Source organism: Chiloscyllium plagiosum, unplaced genomic scaffold (genome assembly GCF_037043375.1).
Source record: "Chiloscyllium plagiosum isolate Xiang-an unplaced genomic scaffold, Cpla_swu_hap1 HiC_scaffold_10, whole genome shotgun sequence".
In the NCBI taxonomy this organism is placed as follows: domain Eukaryota; kingdom Metazoa; phylum Chordata; class Chondrichthyes; order Orectolobiformes; family Hemiscylliidae; genus Chiloscyllium; species Chiloscyllium plagiosum.
In genome coordinates this window covers 71,027,678-71,048,996 of record NW_028270148.1, presented here as the reverse complement: position 1 = coordinate 71,048,996, position 21,319 = coordinate 71,027,678, and the positions used below count along the sequence as shown (strand labels likewise).

Sequence of the window (21,319 nt, the reverse complement as noted above, 5' to 3'; positions counted from 1 at the left end):
TAATTACATGTTTTTTTAAAAATGAATACTGATGTTAAGCTAGGGAAGGTTCACAGGTTTTATTTCTATCATGCCAAATTTATGAGATCCAATATTTAGTTGAATTACTAAAGCCAGCAGCAATTACTATAAAATACTATCAGGAAGTAGTGAATAATAGTTAGTCAATGATTTTTATGTGTTATATTTTCTGAACAATTATTCATTTAAATTCTATACAAATTAAATGTATTCACATTTTTAAAATCTGAATTATACTTCAACTTATATTTGCATGATTTATTATCTATGATTCATGAATTTCTTTACGCTGATAGAATTAATGTCTTCATTCAGTTCACATCTTAATTTTTGTTTAATTTCTCTCTTAGGATGTGGGCATCCCTGGTAGAACTATCATCATTACCTTGAACTGGCTCAACCATCTTATGGTTGTGGAGTCACATGTAGGATGGATTAAGTAAAGATGACAGATTTCATGCCTGAAGGAAATTAATGAACCTGATGCATTTGAACAACAATCAATGATAGTTTTATTTTCACTATCACTGAGACTAGCTTTCAATTCCAGGTTATATTTTTAATAAATAATTGAATTTAAATTCACTAGCTACTATGGCAAAATTTGGACACTTGTCCCTACAGCATTAGACTCGGTCCCTGCCTTATGGGCTAGTGACTTTACCATCGCCTTCCTTCAAATTGTAGTGCCTAATATACAGTTTTATTTAGATTTTTTTCACTAAGAGTATTTGGAACAAATATAATAATATATAACAACAAACAAAAAATAATAATAGTCTTGGTCCATAGTTTCATTTTCTTTAACGTTGTAAATCAAGGGAGAAAGGGGAAGAAGAAAGAAAATTGGCAAACTTATTGATGAAACATTGAAAGGGGAGAAACTTAGAAACACTGGCCAAGACACAGGGAATAAAGACCAAGGGGTACAGTTAGACCATGAGTGGTAGGTTTTAAGGAGATGACAGCTTGAGCAGTTAGAAATTGTTCACAAAGAAAAGACAAGTAAGTCAGTTCACAAAAACAATAGGGCCACAAATGTATTTCTTTTTTACAAGTTTCCAAAGAAAGAATTTATACTTATCAAAATAAATGTAATTTGTATGTTATTCTGGATGTTTATTGTCTGTCTATAAAATTAAGTAGATTAAAGATCCACAAAATCTGTCATTTCATCTTCGGAAAGAGCAGAGAATGTGCATACGCTGACATGGACACACAAATTATCAAGTAGATTGCGAGACAGTATAATAGTCACCCTCAGAGTTAACTCTCTCACATAGTTAGTCATTAGGCAGCAGACACACAGACATGAACAAAAATCACTTGACCATGTACATCATGTCACGAGTGTCATCGAACATAAGAGAATGTCAAAGACAGTCCAGAAACATGTTGCAATATTTTATATCTACTTTCCAAGCTAATTTTCCAACATAAGATGTAGTTGGTAGTGAGGGGCTTGTTGATATTGTAATTAGTTATTTATATATAGGGGAGTTAATAATGAATGTAAGATAATTTCAGTACCTGTAAATGTCTTCCATTATGCAAACAAGGTTTTTAACATATTGATTCAAAACTCTTTTCTGTACATTGTCATTGGGATTAGTGAGGTGAAAAGCATCATCAAAGTAAATGTGTGCTTCAAACTCAAAATTATCTTTATGTGACTTTGAAGAGTTTGGTTTGTATTTATCCAACCTGAAAAATAAATGGATAAATTAACTGTGGAATGAGCAAAACAGGCAACAGTATATTGTAGGAATAGTTAATGGAAGACCTCTTATGTCATGATCGGTTGCTAATAGGCATTATATCAAATATTATCTCCATCAGCATATATTCAATTACTACAATAAGGCAGTTCAGAAAAATAGTTGAGAGTGTGGTGATGGAAAAGCAAAGCAGGTCAGGCAGCATCCGAGGAGCAGGGGAATCGACATTTCGGGCATAAGCACTTCATCAGGAACGAGGCTTGTGGGCCGGGGCACTGAGAGATAAATGGAAGGTGGGTGGGGTTTGGGGGAAGGTAGCTGAGAATGTGATAGGTAGATGAAGGTGGGGGAGAAGGTGATAGGTCAGAGAGGAGGGTGGAGTCGATAGATGGTAAAGGTCTTGGACAGGTCAAGAGGGCGGTGCTTAGTTGAGGCTTTGACTGGGATAATGTTGGGGGAGGGAAATTGAGGAAACTGGTGAAATCCACGTTACTTCCGTATGGTTGCAGGGTCCCAAGGCAGAATATGAGGCGTTCTTCCTCCAGGCGTCGAGTGGTAAGGGTTTGATGATAGAGGAGGCCGAGGGCCTACATGTCCTTGGTGGAACGGCAGGGGGAATTGAAGTGTTCAGCCACAGGGAAATGGGGTTCGTTGGTGTAGGTGTCCCAGAGATGTTCTCTGAAACAATCCGCAAGTTGGCGTCCTGTTTCCCCGGTGTAGAGAAGACTACACCGTGTACAACGGATACAGTAGATGACATTGGTGGAAGTCAGTATACAGTGTCCAGGTGGATGGAGTGTGTTGGAGGCAAGAGAAGGGGTCCTCGGTGGGTAGTTAGGAGTCTTCATTGAAAAAGTGGACCTGGAGGTGGAGGCAGCCAAAGAAATATTCAAGGTCGCAATGCATTTCAAATTCATTAATTCAGAGTGTAAAGGGTTAAAGGTAAGGCTTTTTCTGAGGACTAAACAATCTTCCTAAATGAGGGGGAGGTCTGGGAAAATAGTAAAGACACCCTTATCAGGGTTCCAGAGAGACCATTCTCTCTGCGACCCCCTCATCAGATCCATGCCTTCCCCACCCCCATACTCCCACCTCCCCCCCATTCCACCCCCCACCTCCCTCCCCCATTCCACCCCCCACCTGCCGCCCCCCCATTCCACACCCCCCACCTCCATCAGCCCACACCCCGCTCCCGGCACCTTCCCCTGCCACTGCAGGAAGTGCAAAGCCTGCGTCCATACCTCTCCCCTCCCCTCCCCTCTATCCAAGGCCCCAAAGGATCCTTCCACATCCGACAGAAATTTACCTGGACCTCCACTAATGTCATCTACTGTATCCATTGCACCTGATGTGGTCTCCTCTACACTGGGAAGACAGGATGCCAATTTGAAGATCATTTCAGAGAACATCTCTGGGACACTTGCACCAACCAATCCCTCCACCTCGTGGCTGAACACTTCAACTCCTCCTCCACTACGACAAGGACATGCAGGTCCTGGGCCTCCTCCATCGCCAAACTCTGACTACCCAACACTTGTTGGAAGGACGCCTCATATTCCACCTAGGGATCCTGCAACCACATGGGATCAATGTGGATTTCACAGTTTCCTCACTTCCTCTCCCTCTACATTATCCCAGTCCCAAACCTCCAACTCAGCACACTGCCCTCTTGACCTCCATCAACTTTCCCATCTATCCATTCCACCCTCCTCTCCAACCTATCACCTTCTCCCCTATCTTCATCTAACTATTGCATTCTCACCTATCTTCTCCCAACCCCACTTCCCTCCCATTTATCTCTCAGCCCCCCAGCCTCATTCCTGATGAAGGACTTATGGCCAAAATGTCGATCCTCCTGCACCTTGGCCTGCTGTGCTTTTCCAGCACCACAGTCTCAACTCTGATTTCCAACATCTGGGTCCTCACTTTCTCCTAATTCAGAGAAAATATCAAAGCGATTTTAAGAGCTAGATTTCCAATTATAAAATTACTAGTTTAGACTTCAGTGCATCCTGCCCCATGATTCTAAACAATTTGTTTTTTTTTTGATTTTTCAATAATTTGCTGGGTAAACAAATGGTGTATCATTTAGAAATGAGAGATCACATCCTTAGGTGATACATGAAGCTTAGCCCCAGCTTTAGAATACATCCCTTTTATGATTGCCAATCGTAGAATATTTACAGCAGAGAAGGAGACCATTCAGCTTGTCATGTTCCTACAGTTGGAGGGAACAGCAACTCTGTTGGTCCAAATCCCCCACCATTGCCCTGTAGTTTTGCATTTTCTTTTGTATTTTCAGGTGCTTATACAATTCTCTTTTGTAATCCCTGATTGAAACTGCTTCAACACAACCCTTGAGTAGTATCTAAACCCTGGCAACATAAAATGATATTTCTCAGGTTCTTATGGTTTTTTTCTGCTGATTTTAAAAAGGATGTAGTAATGGTGAGAATTGAGTTATATGTTTTACAAATTACTTACATCAATGCTCTTTATTGATCCTTCTGCTAATGGGAACAGTTTCTCCCTATCTACCCTTCTTTCAGACTTCTCCTGTCTGAGGACAGCAAATTTAACTTCTCTAATCAATCCTTGTTATTGAAGTTCCTCATCCCTGGAACCATTCCCATAAAAAGTTTCTGTATACACTCTAAAGCCTTCATATCCTTCCGAAAGTGTGATGTACAGACTTGTATAGTGTATAAATGAAGCCAAAATAGTTCATAAGAACTTGCTTGATTTTGTTTACCATGCCTCCATTTGCAAAGATCAAAATTTTGTTTTACTTCTTATTAAGTTACTCAGTCTCTGGTCTGACTCTTGCGAAATGTGCACATATATCCTGGGTCTCTCTGTTCCAGCACCTTTTTTGAACAGTGTGTTTTATATTACATTGCCTCAACTTGTTCTTCCTATGAAAATGTACCATTTCACACTGTAAATTTCATCTGCCCACTCTGTCTGCCTATTCCACTAGCATTACTATAAATTTTTGAAATTTGTCATCACCTTTCAGACAGTGCACAATGCTTTCACATTTTGGCTGCAAATATTGAAATCATGTCCAGCACAGGCAAGGTGAGATCATTTATAAAAATCAGGTAAGTCCCAACCCTGGGAAAATTCACTGTCTACCTTTCTCTAGTCTGAAAACCAACCATTGACTACAACTCTGTTTCCTGACAGTCAGTCAACCTTTTACCTGCGCTTTCACTGTCCCTTTAATTCCACAGGATTCAACCTTGCAGTGAAATATATTAAATAGTTCTTTATCAAATGCATTTTGAAAGTCCATAAATGTTGCATCAACCACATTACCCTAATTAACAAGACTATTACCTTATGAGGAAACTCAAGCAGCGAGTTACTTAAACATGATATGTGTTTAACAGACCTCTGCTAACTTTAATAATTAATCTGAATTTGTTCTAAATAATTGTTAATTTTGTCCCAGATTGTTTGTAAAGATTTTTCACTATCACATATAAACTGATTAGACAGTAATTGTTCGGATTACTGCCTTGTCTGGATATTTGTTATTTTTCAGTCTTCTGGCAGCACCCCACTCTCATCGTATCTGAGAATTGGAAGATTATGGCGAGTACTTCCATAAACTCCTATTTCTCTCAGCTGGATTCAAAAGACCAGGCTAGAAATGGAGACCAGCATGAATCAGACAGAAAGGTTTGAGCAGAGCAGCAATCCGGGCCAATATATTCCACAACATTTGAATACAGAGCAGAAGAATCAAAGTTCAAGTATCAACACATTAACAGAATTGCCACTGCAACAGCAGAGTGGAGGGAAGCCATAAGAAATAGGAACAGGAGCAGGCCATTTGGTGTTGTTGAGCCTGCTCCGCCAAGCAGAAAGTTTTGGAAAGCTTCGCACAGTGCTTTGATGAAGTGCAACATGACATTGTACAAATTGAAAGCCTTCATAGACAACCTCAGCAAAGACAATGAAATGTTACTATTGCTTTGCTATTCAGAATGTGCATTGTTTGAATAGTGATTTATGTCGTTAAACAACTTGAGGAGAAACTCCCATACTGGCTTTGATGTCAGCGGTAACATACATTGGTGCTTCTGGATTTACCTGAATATTGAAGTAAGGATCTTTGCCATTTCATCCACTGTTTCATGCCACATTGTTGCACACAGATATATCATGACATGGTCCGATTTTCTATTGTAGAAAATATTTCCATTTGTTGTTAATACCTAATCATTTAAATAATGTACAATGCTAGGAAGTTACAGTGACTATGACAGTTTAATTACACGTGAGTCAATTAAACTACAAGGAAAACAATTTAAATTTAATAATTTACTTGGAAAATTTTCAAAAATCAATATTTTAGCAATGACTAATCTGAAGGTGCAAATTTCAAGTGGACAATGTAGAGGAGACCTAATAATGCAATTCCCCTATAACCCTCTTAAAATTTCCCCATGTATTTTGAGTTTTCCTGTCAGCTGGGTGGAGTGTTGACACATACTTATGTCAAGATGCTCTCCATATCAGAAGCATTAAGATACAGCAGGAAGCCAAAGAAGTCTCCAGGTTAGGAGCATTTTATTTTTAAATACCTGCCATACCTTTGACTATCACATTCATCAATATTAGAGTGGTGCTGGAAAAGCACAGCAGGTCAGACAGCATCCGAGGAGCAGGAAAATCAATATTTTGGGCAAAAGGGAGGGCTTTTGCCAGAAATGTGGATTTTCCTGCTCCTCAGATGCTGCCTGACCTGCTGTGCTTTTCCAGCACCACTCTAATCTTGACTCTGACCTCCAGCATCTGCAATACTCATTTTCACCGATCACGTTCATCAAGTCTGTTAAATGTGGCCAGGGGGCTTACATTTTATGACCTCCTCTTTAAAACCAGCCAGCCCCCTTCCTTACTTTAGCTGCTTAGTTGGTCCTCATATAATATTGCCTTCCCAAATCAAGTGGATTGTGAACAGCTGTCATTACTTGATTAGATGAATTCACTTTTATTATGTTCATGAGATGATAAATGGCTTAGCCACCATTTATTGCCTATCCCTAACTAATTGATGATGTCACTTCTGCCCCCATCATGGCCGCTTCCACAGCCACTTCCGCCCCTCACAATTCCTCATGCACCATACGTGACATCCCTTTCACCCCTCACATCATCGCTGATGTCACACGCTCAGTGACTTCCACCCCCCCACTGCCGTGTTTGCCACCACTTCCACCCCACCAATGCCACTCACCTGCATTCTGCTGACATGCCTCCCCACAGCTCCCACTGTCACCATTCCCGCCCCCCAGAACCCTGAGGGGAACACCACCCCTTCTCATGACTCCACGCCCATTCCCCCCACCACCACACCCACTCCAGTTACCAGCTCCGCCCCCACTCCCAGCTCCACACCCACACCAGATCCCAGCTCGCAGCCGTGCCGAGTTTTCACCATTCCCCCTGACCTCCCCCTCACTGAGGACAAACGATCATTCCTCAGCAAAGGACTCACCTTCATCCCCCTCTGCCCACGCATCAATGAATTTAATACACGCCGTGACGTCGAACACTTGTTCCGCCGCCTCAACCTCCGAGTTTACTTTCACAATCAGGACTCCCGCCCACCTTCCAAGGACCCCTTCGCCTGCCTCCAACACACTCCATCCGCCTGGACACCCCATGCTGGCCTATTACCTGCCCTCGACCTCTTCATTTCCAACTGACGCCGGGACATTAACCGCCTCAACCTGTCTACCCCCACTCCAACCTCTCACCCTCACAACGCGCAGCCCTCCAATCCCTCTGCTCCAATCCCAACCTCACCATCAAGCCAGCAGATAAAGGGGCGCAGTGGTAATCTGGCGCACTGACCTCTACAGCATGGAAGCCAAACGCCAACTCGAGGACATGTCTTCCTACTGTCCCCTCGACCATGGCCCCACCCCTCATCACCAAACCATCATCTCCCAGACCATACAGAACCTCATCACCTCAGGAGATCTCCCACCCACAGCTTCCAACCTCATAGTCCGGGAGCCCCGCACTGCCTGGTTCTACCTCCTTCCCAAGATCCATAAGCCTGACCACACTGGCCGACCCATCGTCTCAGCATGCTCCTGCCCCACTGAATTCATTTCTACCTACCTCAACACTGTCCTATCCCCCCTCGTCCAGGAACTCCCCATATACATTCGAGACACCACCCACGCCCTCCACCTCCTCCAAGATTTGTGTTTCCCCGGCCCCCAACGCCTCATCTTCACCATGGATATCCAGTCCCTCTACACCTCCATCCGCCATGACCAGGGCCTCCAAGCCCTCCATTTATTCCTCTCCCGATGTCCCCAACAGTACCCTTCCACCGACACTCTCATTCGTTTGGCCAAACTGGTCCTCACCCTTAACAATTTCTCCTTCGAATCCTCCCACTTCCTCCAGACCAAAGGGGTAGCCATGGGCACCCATATGGGCCCCAGCTATGCCTGTCTCTTTGTTGGCCACATAGAACAGTCCATCTTCCGTAATTACACCGGCACCACTCCCCACCTCTTCTTCCGCTACACTGATGACAGCATTGGTGCCACCCCATGCTCCTGAGAGGAGATTGAGCAATTCATCAACTTCACCAACACATTCCACCTTGACCTTAAATTTACCTGGACTATCTCTGACACTTCCCTCCCCTTCCTGGACCTCTCCATCTCCATTAATGACGACCGACTTGACACCGACATTTTTTACAAACCCACCGACTCCCACAGCTACCTGGATTACACCTCTTCCCACCCTACCTCCTGCAAAAATGCCATCCCATATTCCCACTTCCTCCGCCTCCACCGTATCTGCTCCCAGGAGGACCAGTTCCACCACAGAACACACCAGGTGGCCTCCTTCTTTAGAGACCGCAATTTCCCTTCCCACGTGGTTAAAGATGCCCTCCAACGCATCTCGTCCACATCCCACACCTCCGCCCTCAGACCCCACCCCTCCAACCGTAACAAGGACAGAACACCCCTGGTGCTCACCTTCCACCCTACCAACCTTCACATAAACCAAATCATCCGCCGACATTTCTGCCACCTCCAAATGGACCCTACCACCAGGGATATATTTCCCTCGCCACCCCTTTCCGCCTTCCGCAAAGACCACTCCCTCCGTGACTACCTGGTCAGGTCCACGCCCCCCAACAATCCACCCTCCCATCCTGGCACCTTCCCCTGTCACCGCAGGAATTGAGCCCACACCTCCTCCCTCACTTCCATCCAAGGCCCTAAAGGAGCCTTCCACATCCTTCAGTGTTTTACCTGCACATCCACCAATATCATTTATTGTATCCATTGCTCCCGATGCGGTATCCTCTACATTGGGGAGACTGGACGCCTCCTAGCAGAGCACTTTAGGGAACATCTCTGGGACACCCGCATCAATTAACCACACCGCCCGGTGGCCCAACATTTCAACTCCCCCTCCCACTCAGCCAAGGACATGGAGGTACTGGGCCTCCTTCACCGCTGCTCCCTCACCACCAGACGCCTGGAGGAAGAACACCTCATCTTCCGCCTCGGAACACTTCAACCTCAGGACATCAATGTGGACTTCAACAGTTTCCTCATTTCCCCTTCCCCCACCTCACCCCAGTTCCAAACTTCCAGCTCAGCACTGTCCCCATGACTTGTCCTACCTGCCTATCTTCTTTTCCACCTATCCACTCCACCCTCCTCCCGACCTATCATCTTCATCTCCTCCCCCACTCACTTATTGTACTCTATGTTACTTTCTCCCCACCCCCACCCTTCTCTCATTTATCTCTGCACCCTTCAGGCACTCTGCCTGTATTCCTGATGAAGGGCTTTTGCCCGAAACATCGATTTTACTGCTCCTCAGATGCTGCCTGAACTGCTGTGCTTTTCCAGCACCACTCCAATCTAGACCCCTTATCCCTAACTGCCCTGAAGAAGGTAAAAGTGAGCTGCCTACTTAACTGCTGCAGTCCTTGTGGTGTAGGGTCATCTACAGTGCTGTTTAGGAAGGAAGGGAGTTTCAGGATTTTAATCCAGTTACAATGAAGAGGAAGCAATAAAGTTTAAAGTCAGGATGGTATGCTTCTTGGAAGAGATTTTGCAGGTGGTAGACTTTCTACGTATCCACTGACCTTGTTCTTCTAGATGGTAGAGGTCATGGATTTGGAAGGTGCTGTTGAAGCAATCTTGGTGAGTTGTTGCAGCACAGATACTTCACAGTTTCTGCCACAATGCATCAGTGGTGAAGGGAGTGATGTTGAAGGTGGTGAATGGGGTGTCAGCCGAATGGGCTGCTTTACCCTGGATGGTGTTGAATTTGTTGAGTGTTGTTCGCACTGCATTCATCCAGGGAAGCAGAGAGTATTCTATCACATTCCTAACTTATGCATACAAATGGTGGACATGCATTGGAGAGACAGGAGAGTTATTCAGCTCAGAATTCCTCTGTTCTTGTCACCAGTATATTAAATGGCTGATTCAGTTCAGTTTCTAGTCAATAATAACCCAGGACATCGCTAGTAGGGAATTCGGTGATGGTGATGCAGAAGCATCTGAACATACGGGTGGCACGGAGGCTCAGTGGTTAGCACTGCTGCCTCACAGCACCAGGGACCCAGGTTCGATTCCAGCCTTGGGCGACTGTGTGGAGTTTGCACTTTTTCTCCATGTCTGCTCTGGGTGCTCTGGTTTCCTCCAACAGTCCAAAGATGTGCAGGTCGGGTTAATTGGCCATTCTAAATCGCATGTAGTGTTAGGTGCATTAGTCAGAGGGAAATGGGTCTGGGTGAGTTACTCTTCAGAGGGTCATTGTGGACTTGTTGGGCCAAAGGGCCTGTTTTCACATAGAAGGAATCTAATCTAAAAAAAAATCTGAACATCACAGGCAAATAGATTCTCTCTTGTTGGGGTTGTCATTCTCTGGCACTTGCAAGGCACAAATATTATTTGTAAACATTACATATCAGCTGAAACCTAAATGTTGTCCAGATCTTGTTTTATGCAGAGACAGCTTTAGTATCTGAAAAGTGGCAGATAGAACTGAACATTGTGCAATTGTCAGTGAATATGACATTTTTAAATTCATAGGATGTGGGCAACACTGGCCAGAACAGTATTTATTACCCACCTCTAATTGCCCATAGGGCAGATAAGAGTCAAGTACATTGCTATGGATCTACAGTCACATGTAGACCAAAGCAGGTAAGAATAGCAAAAGAGAAAATGCTGGAAAATCTCAGCAGGTCTGGCAGCATCTGTAAGGAGAGAAAAGAGCTGACGTTTCGAGTCTAACTGACCCTTTGTCAGGTAAGGATAGCAGATTCCTTCCCTGAGGACATTACTCAACCAGATGGGTTTTTCCAACAATTTTCCAACAATTCAAAGAAAATGTCAAAATAAATCTTCTTTCATGTCCATATGTCTTTTTATTTCCAAGGCCATGCAAGGCAGTGTCCTGGGGACTGCATGCTCAGTCCTACATGGTTGGCAACCTTACTGTCCCAAGTAAATCAGGCCATGTTGATTTTGTTGTACTGCTGAGAAACAGAATGTCATTTCAAAAATCAGAGAAATTGGTCATTCATTGCGGTGCTCTTTAAGCATTATCTGCAGACTGCAGACTTAGCTGTGAATTGCTCAAATAAATTTCCTTCAGGGTAAAGGATAACAACAATCTGTGAATGAAATAAGTCTGTTTCTCCACTTGGCACATATTTTTGTCATTCAAAAAGAGAAAAAAATGCTGCAGAACGACAGAATGTTAACAGGGAAGCCAAATGAGCTTCGTTGTACTAAACAATTCTGGAGAAAAAATATCTTTCCATAAAAACATCAGGAAGAAAATATATGAGGGTTTTACCTTTTATCCTTCTTCTCTTTCTTTTTCTGGACCCGTGTGTTAAGCAGCATTGACTGTTCCATGAAGGCCGCCTCGTACAGTCGTCGGACAAACAGCTGGGATGTCCTTTCAATCCTTTGAATGTGCTGGCCCCACACGTAGAATGTGGAGAAAATCAGCCCTAGCCAAAAGCATACAGCCAAGGAGCCAAGCAGTGCCAAGCCAACTTTGTTGGAAATTAATATCGCTTCTGCTCTGCAAAGGCTGCGAGGAATTTCTAAAAGTAGGATTTGCACAGAATCGCTATCGTTGGAGGTTTTTAAATTGTGGCAGAGGGCAGTCAAGTTAAAGCTATCTGCTTTGCCGTATTTATTGAAGCTGTCATACAACACAATCAAAAAAGCAAAAAATACAATTGGTGTGGCTAATACGGAAGGCACAGCAAAGCTGCGTCTGACTGCATGCATTTTACATACCAGAACCCCAAACCAGTGACAAAGAGCAGAAGAAATCCCCTGTATTCCAAAGAGGCACAAAATAATTTTTAAATCGAATTGAGAGACTGTTTTTACATCTTCCCACTTATATTCCTTCACTGGAATCCAAGCTGCCACTACAGTACCAATAACTAGAATTCGCACTGTACTAGTACAAACATATGTGATGTTTCTGGTACATTGCAAGTTTTCCCTTATATTTTCCATTATTCCAAATTTGCAGTATGATGTAAAATTTTCCCACCAATTGAAAGATATGAAAATTAAGGCAACTATTGCAAGGGCTACGTACGGTTTAATGTGTTTAACCTCTTCTGAATGTTGCTGTGGGTTGTGAGCTAAAATGAAAAGCAAGAGACCCATGAAAACAAAACCAAAGCCTACCAATGGAAGCAACATAGAAGATTTGAGTGGTTTCAGCTGAAATACTACTTGCAGAAGAGCAGGAAGAAGGCAAACACCATTCAAAATATACAAATTGGTTACAATGTCAAAGTGAGGCATGCAGACCAGGACCAAGATTGAAGTGCCAAAAGCAACAACTGCTTCAATCAAACAAACCTGGAAAGAAAATTAGAGAGATGACAGAAAGAAAATCCACAAAGTTAAATTATAATATTGCATTACACTTAAAGAAGATTAATCATTGAAATAAGGTTTTGGACCAACATGGATTTACATTCATGCTCAATTAGTTAAGTTTGTTGTGATAGTTAAGTTCTGAATGTTGTCTACAGCTAGTGCTGAAGTAGCTCCTTTGGTACAATTTTCAGATTACTGAAGTCAATGAATTTAAATATCAGGTGTACAACGGTGGCCAGTCAAATAGCACCCAGCTACAATTTCATATGATATATGCATCTGCTGGTTTGACTTTCTCTTGCAGAATGTGAGACCCAAATACAGAGGCTTAATTTTTTTTTCCAAAACATACCAGTAAATCTCAAATCCTGCTCTGACCATGATACTTCACAATTTCACAGACTCAACTGAAAATTTATGCATGATGAATTCATAGAGTCAGCTAGCCATTTAAATTATCAGGTGCTGGGTTGGTGGCAGAGGCTCAATAGTTACCACTGCTGCCTCACAGCAACAGAGGCCTGGGTTCAATTCCAGCTTTAGATGAATGTCTGTGTGGAGTTTGCACATTCTTCCTGTGTCCACATGGGTTTCCTCCAGGTGCTCCAGTTTCCATCCCAAATGCAGGTTAGGGTGAATTAGCCATGCTAAATTGTCTATAATGTTCAGGGATGTGTAAATTAATTGACTTGGCCATGGGGAATGCAGGAATTTCAATGCATGATGAATTTGAAATGTTTTATAAGACTTTACTGAAGTGAACTAATTTAAATGTAGTAAACGTGTTTAATTAAAGAGGTTTTTTTCTCAATATTAAAATCTGTAATGCCACACACTAAATAGACCTTTTTTTTCTCACACCTATGGATGTGTTCTGAGATCTTCTGTGGTGAATACTAAGTGACTTAACCCAAGAGGTGAAAAGGAAAGGGTGTTGATTATGAGTATGGTTTGGCATATGACCGTAAAAATTGATATACAATGAATGTGGAATGGGAAACGTTTGTGTGTGGTTGTGAGAGAGAGAGTGAGAAAGAGAGAGAGTGAGAGAGAGAAAGATGGAGGGAGTGTGTGGGGTGTGTGTGTGGTTAGGAGGGGTGAAGACATGTTTTATGCACTATTCTTTTAGGTTTTATACGCAGTGACAGGGCCTTAAATCAGGCTTTCCACCTCTCTTGCTTTTTCACTGAACATCCTCTTCAGGTCTTCTGGGATTGTCAGCCCCAATTTCTACTCTAGCTTATTTTTTATTCTCTCACATAATGTCAGCATGGTTGGCTTGGCCAGTATTTATTGCCCATCTCCAATTGGTCAGAGGGCAGTTGGAAGTCAACCACATTGGTGACAGTCTGGAGTCACACATGTGCCAACCATATAAGTCAGGAATTTCCTTTCTAAAGGAGATTAGTGAACCATATGTGTTTTTCCTCCAATAATGGTTTCATGAATTAATTCAACTTCCACCATCTACCACTGCATGATTTGAACACAGATCCTCAGAACCTAGATCTCTGGATTGACAGTCAAGTGGTAATTGCACTGGGTCATTGTCTCCCCATAAGGCTGGTAGCTACACTCAAAAGTCAGGTTCATGGAACTAGGGTCTCTCCCATCTCGGCGCTCAATCAGGGAACAAAAATTGGGGCCAGGTTATGAGAACTACTTGTGATATTTAATAAATCACAAATGAAATGTTCAAAATATGTTATTTTTCTGTTTTCTTGTTTCCTAAATGTCTTTTGAGAAATAACTTTGTAAAGTTAGCTAAAAAAATTCTAAAATGACAACTAATTTACTCCTTCAAAAAGAGCACACTTAGATGAGTGAACTTAATGCATTAAGGTTAAAGTTGTCCCTTTCCACATTTTGCAGATTTGTTCTCAGATAATCAGGTTTGTCAATATTTATTACTTCCTAAGAGCTCCTGGTTTGTGTCAATTCCTTGTCAATTCATCATTGAAAGGCACAAAAGTATTTACATAACTTGAAGAGACATTAAAATTATATATTTTTTGAAAATATAGAAGCTCTTCGAGTGACTAAAGCACTTAAAGTTGCATTGAGTGATATGTGCTGAATATGGACAGAATATAGACAATGTCTAATTTTTTTTCTGATGTTTTCATAGAGGCATGAACAAAACTGTGCAAAACAATTGCTGCATCAGTTCTACCCCCAAATTCTGCCACAAGCATAACATTAGCTTCTCTCCAAGTATTTTTTATTTATACATGAGATATAGATGTTGCTGGCTAAGCCAACTTTTATCATTCTTCTCTAATTGCTCAGAAAGCAAATAAAAGTTAACTACATTGCCTTGGGTCTGCAGTTACATACTGTCCAGACAAGGATGGCAGATTACATTCTCTGAAATACATTTTACAACAATCGACAGTTATTGATCATCAGTTGAGCAACTCTTTGTAACAAGGTCAACCAGGTGGACCTCATAGAATATGAGTTCCCTCATTGAGGCTGTAAGAGCAGGTATGTCAGCTGGCTCTGAGGAAGCTAGATCGTTAAGGACTCTCCACATGTAAATAAAGGGTGACTTGGTAATGGGATACCGGCCTCTGTAGAGTCAAATTCCCCCATCTGCCATGATTTGAATCCAAGTCCTCAAGGCATGAGCTTGGGGTTTTGGTTTACTAGTCCAGTGAAATTATAAATATACCCTTCTATTCCTTTAATTTCTTTTTCTAGAAAACCTGAAAGCTCTTAAATTGAATTTTAAAAAACATCTTACCATTCCTAGAATATTAAGTGAAGGAGCATCGGATGATCCAAATGATACCTTCCATAAGGCCTTTGCCAAGGCCAGAACATTAGGTACAACTAATGCACAAGCGAGGACAAGGTGAGTGAAAGGTTTGTTCTCAAAAGGTGATTCACTGTTTGAAGCACTGATCAGTAACAGAAGACTGGCCTGTGAAACATAAAAGTGCATATTCTTCAACACAAATACCACTCACTAAAATGTCAGAAAACTACAAATTAGTGACTTCTTTCCATGATATTTTGTCACAGCATTTACAGCAGCAAAAGTGATGACCCTATCACTGGTTGGAATTAATTAATCAAAGTTTGAAAGTGAGCAATCATCATTGGGTTATTGCTTTGCTTGAACCTTTCCATGTCAGACACTGCTCTGAACTTTTTTGTGAGGTCTTCTGAGCCCAGCTTTTCCAGAAATGAGGAGCACAGTATCCAAAGAAGTAATCTATCGCAGTGTTGTATCTTTGGGAGAAAGCAAGATATGCCCTTTCCTTATACCACTAGCTGCATTTTGGGTAGCCTGGTGACCCAACAGACTTCACTTCTCCCCTTGGCTGATCTGTACATCAGGTATCTCCTACCACCAGGTCACTGGGTGGAACAAAGACTGAAGCTGAGAACACTTCCTGTCAGTAAATCCTTCCCTTCAACACATCATGCTCTGTTGTCAGTCCAAAATGAAGTAGACCCCAAAAACCTGATTACCACTCTGACTTGGCACAACCTGACAATAGCCCCAATGACCTGGCCACAACCCCAGATCTCCTGAATATCCATCAAAATCCTGATTATCTCTTCAGTCCAACCTGACTACCATGACCAACTGCATTATCCTGATCACTCTACCATACACCCGATCTGGCCCTGCCCACCTCCTACCAACCAACTAACTTCCAACTTGACTAATCAGCTTCCCCCCACCAGCTGACTAGCCCAACTCAATCCAATCTGATGATCCTTTCCCACCTTCCATCACCTGACTTGACTTCACAGCTAAACTTGACTCCCCTCAAACCACCTACAGCTCACCCACTTACTCATTTTATCCACCTGCCATCCTACATAACTTCCAGTCTACTACCTGTCACATGGATTCTAGACTTTTGTACCTAAACTTTCCATTTGCACTGAAATAAAGCTTCTCTTTAATTTGTACATGAGTGATGCAGAGTCCAGTTCACTTTGCCATTTTTGTTTACAATAAATTCTGGTCCATTAATATGTTTTGCTTCATACTAATGCCATTTAGAGTCATAGAGATGTACAACATGGAAACAGACCCTTCAGTCCAACATGTCCATGCTGAACAGATATTCCCAACCCAATGTAGTCCCACCTGCCAGCACCCGGCCCATATCCCTCCAAACCCTTCGTATTCATATACCCATCCAGATGCCTTTTAAAATGTTGCAATTGTACCAGCCTCCACTGCATCCCAAAACATATCCTCATGTTATTAATGTAGTTGTAATGAAACATTACAATCTTTCTGATCTCACTCATCTTCTGAAGTACCAGATACCCCTCAGAGGTTACTAGATACCCCTCAGAAAGTACCAGATGCCAGTTAGAAACTACCAGATACCCCTCAGAAATCCCAATTCAAAGGCTTAAGAACAAAACTAGATCGATAGTAGACCGGAGTGCTGCACTGTCATGAGCTGATTTCTTTTGGATGAAACATTAATTTGAAGCCCCTGTCTGTAATCTCAGGTGGGTGTAAAATGTTCCATGGCACTATTTGAGGTATCCTAGTTACCCGCACAATATTTATCTCTCAATGACTACTCAAAACAAGTCTTCTGACTATTTATTTTATGCTGTGTTTTTCAAAAAATAATTAATGAGTAGTGAAAATGCTCTGGGCATCCTGAAATCTGAAAAGTTATTGAAAGGAACACTATAATGCTATTATTAATTTTACAGTAATTGATTTGGAACATAACAAAAGGTGCTGAATAACTTTAAGAGTTTTATTTAAATGTTCAATGCTGTTTCTTTAAGGATGTACTGACCTTGCTGAGAAAGATTAACCCCAGTACACAGACTCCAAAAATGAAGCAGATTACGTATTGCAAGAGTAACACAAATTTCCCCGTGACTTCTTCTTCGTCATTTACCATTTTCAACATAAACGGATCCCATGTTTTCCTGAAACTAAACAAAGAAATATATAATGCAGCACCTACTGCATATTGGCCTTTGAAGAATAATCATTTAAATATATAAAATTCAATTAGTTTTATTTTGGGTAAAATTACCCAGATTTTTACATATCTTAATTGGTGATGAATAAAACTGAGACAGAGCAGGTATGCAGGTGAACAATGCAATTTTGAATTTCTTTGCACTTCAACATCAATTACAAATTCTCAAAAACTGCAGCGTTCAACTTGAAAAAATGATTTGCAATTAATTGACTTTGTAAAGAAAACTAATCAGCATTTGACCAATTTTGCGTGTTTAATACCTTGTTACCTTGAACAAGAATTCCTTTCATACTGCTCTGAAATTATTTCGATTACTGAGATATTGTTAGGCACAGATGTTTCCCCTCCACACAATGTGTCCAAAGATTTTCAACTATTCACTTAATTTGCAAAACTAGTTCTAAAAACTGATATTTAATATCACATAATCTATATATCAAATAATATTTTAAATATTTTACAGAATTGTTTATAGATACAGTTTTAGAAATAAACTAATACCACAAGATAATTTTTAAAGGTTTTACCTGCTTCTATGCAGTCTTTTTGCCTTATTGGTATCTTGATCCTTACTCTCCATTTCTTCAATAATGATTAATAAATGTTATTTACAAAGTGCGTTCAGTTAGAGTAAGCCAAAGGCACTGAATATGATCTATATATACACCTGTTGTATTTGTCCTTAGAGGTGCGGTGCTCATTTTACATATTCAGCCACACCTATCTTCAGAGCTATACCAGAGACAGTTTTCTAGAGAAAAGAGTCGGTCTCATATGTAGATGTTTTACCATTTCCTAAAATAACATAACTTGTTTTCCTGTTTAACATGTTTAATGTTTACATGCAATTGCTATGACTAAGGACTCAATAACAGTGGGATCTGATTAAAAATTTTGATCAGCAGCTTAAGCAACCTAAGCTAAAAATGTATCCACTGGAACTGTGCAGATCTTTTTGATACCTGTCTAATTAAATAGTTAGCCAGTTCGATGCATTTGATGTGATTTACTAATCTGGAATCATAACATGTGTGTATTAGGAATATTTGTTTGGATACTTCACCTGCCACAGTTGAATGTGTTAAGAGGCTTTGGCCAGGTTTGCTACACAATGGCACTTCACTCATTTCTTTGTGCAAGTTAAATATCAGATAGGCAGCACTATTTTTCATAGTTGTTGGCACAGTCACAAGAAAATAGACGTTTCCTTAATTAAGCTGTTCCAGTACAGTTACAACCTGCCTTGCAATGTGGAATGTAATTTACGGAATACTGAAAGGGAATGCTGGTGATAATGTGCTGGTGCTGGTCAAAATGGCAGAAGACAATCCATTGAATCTGATGTCTGTTGGGGTGGAAATTGAAAACAAAGGAAAACTATACCACGATTCTGGGAAGAAAGGGAAGTGGTGAAAATAGGAATGGATGGACATGCTGAGTGGGAATCTGAGGTTCAAGGGAAAATGAAGACATGCTGACAGCGCTGGTGTGAAAAATTGGTGTCATGAAAACGGATGTGAGAAAGCAGTCAAGGTAGCTGTGGGAGTCTGAGAGTTTGTAGTGGACATTACTTGATAGCTCCACCTCCAAGAATGGAGACAGAGAATTTGAGGAAGGATCTGAAATCAGTTGGTGAATGTAGGGAAGGGTGGAATGTTTGCCTCCACAGATACCGCCATACCTACGTTTGTTCATTTTCTTTTTTGTTTTATTTTAGATTTTCAACAAGTTTTGATAATAACCCCAGCCTCCATCTTTGTTTTTGATCTGGTTTGTTTTCTTCAACCTTTCGTATTGGCGTTCAGATGTGTTTTTATATGCAATTCATATCCCATTTTGACAGAACCTTCGTTTTTCCAAACTATCCATTGCCACTCTTTGTCTTATCATGAATTTTTTTGTTGTACAATCAGCCCTTCCCTCCACCAGCCACAGAGCTTTGTTTCCTACCATCTTTTACTGGTTTGAAATTCTTACTGTACTCCTGTCTTAGGTTCTGGTGAAAGGTCATCAACCAGAAACGTTTACATAGATGCTGCCTAACATGCTCAGTATTTCCAGTATATTTTGTTCTTATTTCAGACATCCAGCAACTTCAGTATTTTGCTTTTGTAAAAATGTTAGCGATCGATATAGAACAAATATCAGAAGTAGCTTCTTTACTCAGAGAGTAGTAGGAGCTTGGAATGTACGGTCTGCAACAGTAGTATACTCGCCAATGTTAAGGGCATTTAAATGGTCATTGGATAAACATGTGGATGAAAATATAATAGTGTAAGATAGATGGGCTTCAGATTGGTTCAGACAGGTCAGTGCAACATCGAAAGCCGTAAGGCCTGTACTGTGCTGTAATGTTTTATGTTCTGTAGATTCAAACTCTGGACATAAATAAATAGCAATGGCAGAATTGATTCCTTGAGTGAGAAACATCAGATGCCTCACTCCTAATTGAAAGAAAACTTGTTCTTCACAGTTCTTTATTGTGTCCTGCAATTCCACCATAAATGTAATGTTACAATGAAAAATAAAGTTTTAACTATTCCTGTTCAGTTTAGAGGGAACCATAAGAGCACTTACAGGACATAAAATAAGCTTGCACACTTGAAATGCCATTCAGTCTTTGCTTTGGTAACCTTGCTAAAATCCTTGAAGCGTAGGTTGGGCTATGCAACATGAGCTGCTACACCCAGCTAGTGAGACGAAGCAGTTCTCTCTGGAAATGTACGATGCTCATACAGAATAAATGTTAACTCCAAAATTTGTTCTTTTATTCTGTTTTGGTTTCTAAACAAAATTAAGACAATTATGGCAAAACCACAAGTCTGTCAAAACTTGAGAATGCCTTGGATTATTTTTAAATGTTTAATTTGCTTTATACATCTTTATTTTACAGTTTTTCTTTAACATGTCCAAGTCAGCAAGCAAGACACTTCCTTCCAAATTGGTGCCAAGAAAATTGTGACTAGTGGGTGCACAGGAGTGCCTGAAATGTAAGAATAGGAGTAAACCAATTCAGCTCCTTGAGACTTTTTTGGCATTCAATTACTTCATCTCCATCAACCCAACGTTCATCCATTATGTTTTGTGTATTTTGTGCTGAAAATTAACGAGGCTACTGAATTTACAATCTTTTGAATGAGCGCTTTCCAGACTTCTATTTGTTTTAGGTTAATTTTTACTCCTGAACACCTCTGGTCCATGACCCAAACCTTCTTCTAGCCAGTCATTTTAACACAGCATCCTGCTTGCATGTTCACTTGGCACACTGTAGTGTTCCGACAAATCACAGCGCAAACAGGAGGAACAATATCTCAAAGAAGAAAAAAAAACGGCACAGGAACAGCCTCTTCAGCCCTCCAAGCCTGTGCCGACGCATTTTGCGCTTCCATACTAAAACTGTCTTCACTTATAGGATCCTGTATCCATCTATTCTCTTCCTATTCATCGATTAATTTCTTGAATGCTGCTATTGTGTCTGCTTCCACCATCTCCTCTGACATCACGTTCCAGGAACTCATCACCTCTGAGTGAAAAACTTGCCTCGCAGATCTCTTTTAAATTTCCCCCACCCCTCTGGCACCTTGAACGTGTATCCCCTAGTAATTGACCCTTTCACCCTGGGAAAAAGCCTCATATTTTCCACTCTATCCATGCCACT

At 41.3% G+C, this 21,319-nt stretch overlaps 1 protein-coding gene, 1 long non-coding RNA gene and 1 pseudogene across 2 annotated transcripts in view; 2 read left to right on the top strand and 1 right to left on the bottom strand.

The window, feature by feature from the left end:
* Positions 1 to 18,244, bottom strand: part of LOC122553184 (chitin synthase chs-2-like) — a 55,630-nt gene extending 37,386 nt beyond the window's left edge. The window contains exons 1-6 of the mRNA XM_087991441.1: positions 18,189 to 18,244; positions 17,467 to 17,608; positions 15,423 to 15,602; positions 11,619 to 12,655; positions 5,841 to 5,930; positions 1,552 to 1,725 (exon numbers count right to left, since the gene is read on the bottom strand). Coding sequence (XP_087847567.1) covers positions 1,552 to 1,725; positions 5,841 to 5,930; positions 11,619 to 12,655; positions 15,423 to 15,602; positions 17,467 to 17,608; positions 18,189 to 18,241 — 1,676 coding nt within the window. The 5' untranslated portion in view covers positions 18,242 to 18,244. The remainder of the gene's footprint in view (positions 1 to 1,551; positions 1,726 to 5,840; positions 5,931 to 11,618; positions 12,656 to 15,422; positions 15,603 to 17,466; positions 17,609 to 18,188) is intronic.
* Positions 5,834 to 11,789, top strand: LOC148148981 (uncharacterized). Its single transcript, XR_015758467.1, has 3 exons — positions 5,834 to 5,852; positions 6,209 to 6,308; positions 11,666 to 11,789. It is a non-coding gene; the product is annotated as an uncharacterized LOC148148981 (long non-coding RNA).
* Positions 8,193 to 9,410, top strand: LOC148148982 (uncharacterized; annotated as a pseudogene).
* Positions 18,245 to 21,319: the final 3,075 nt, after the last annotated feature.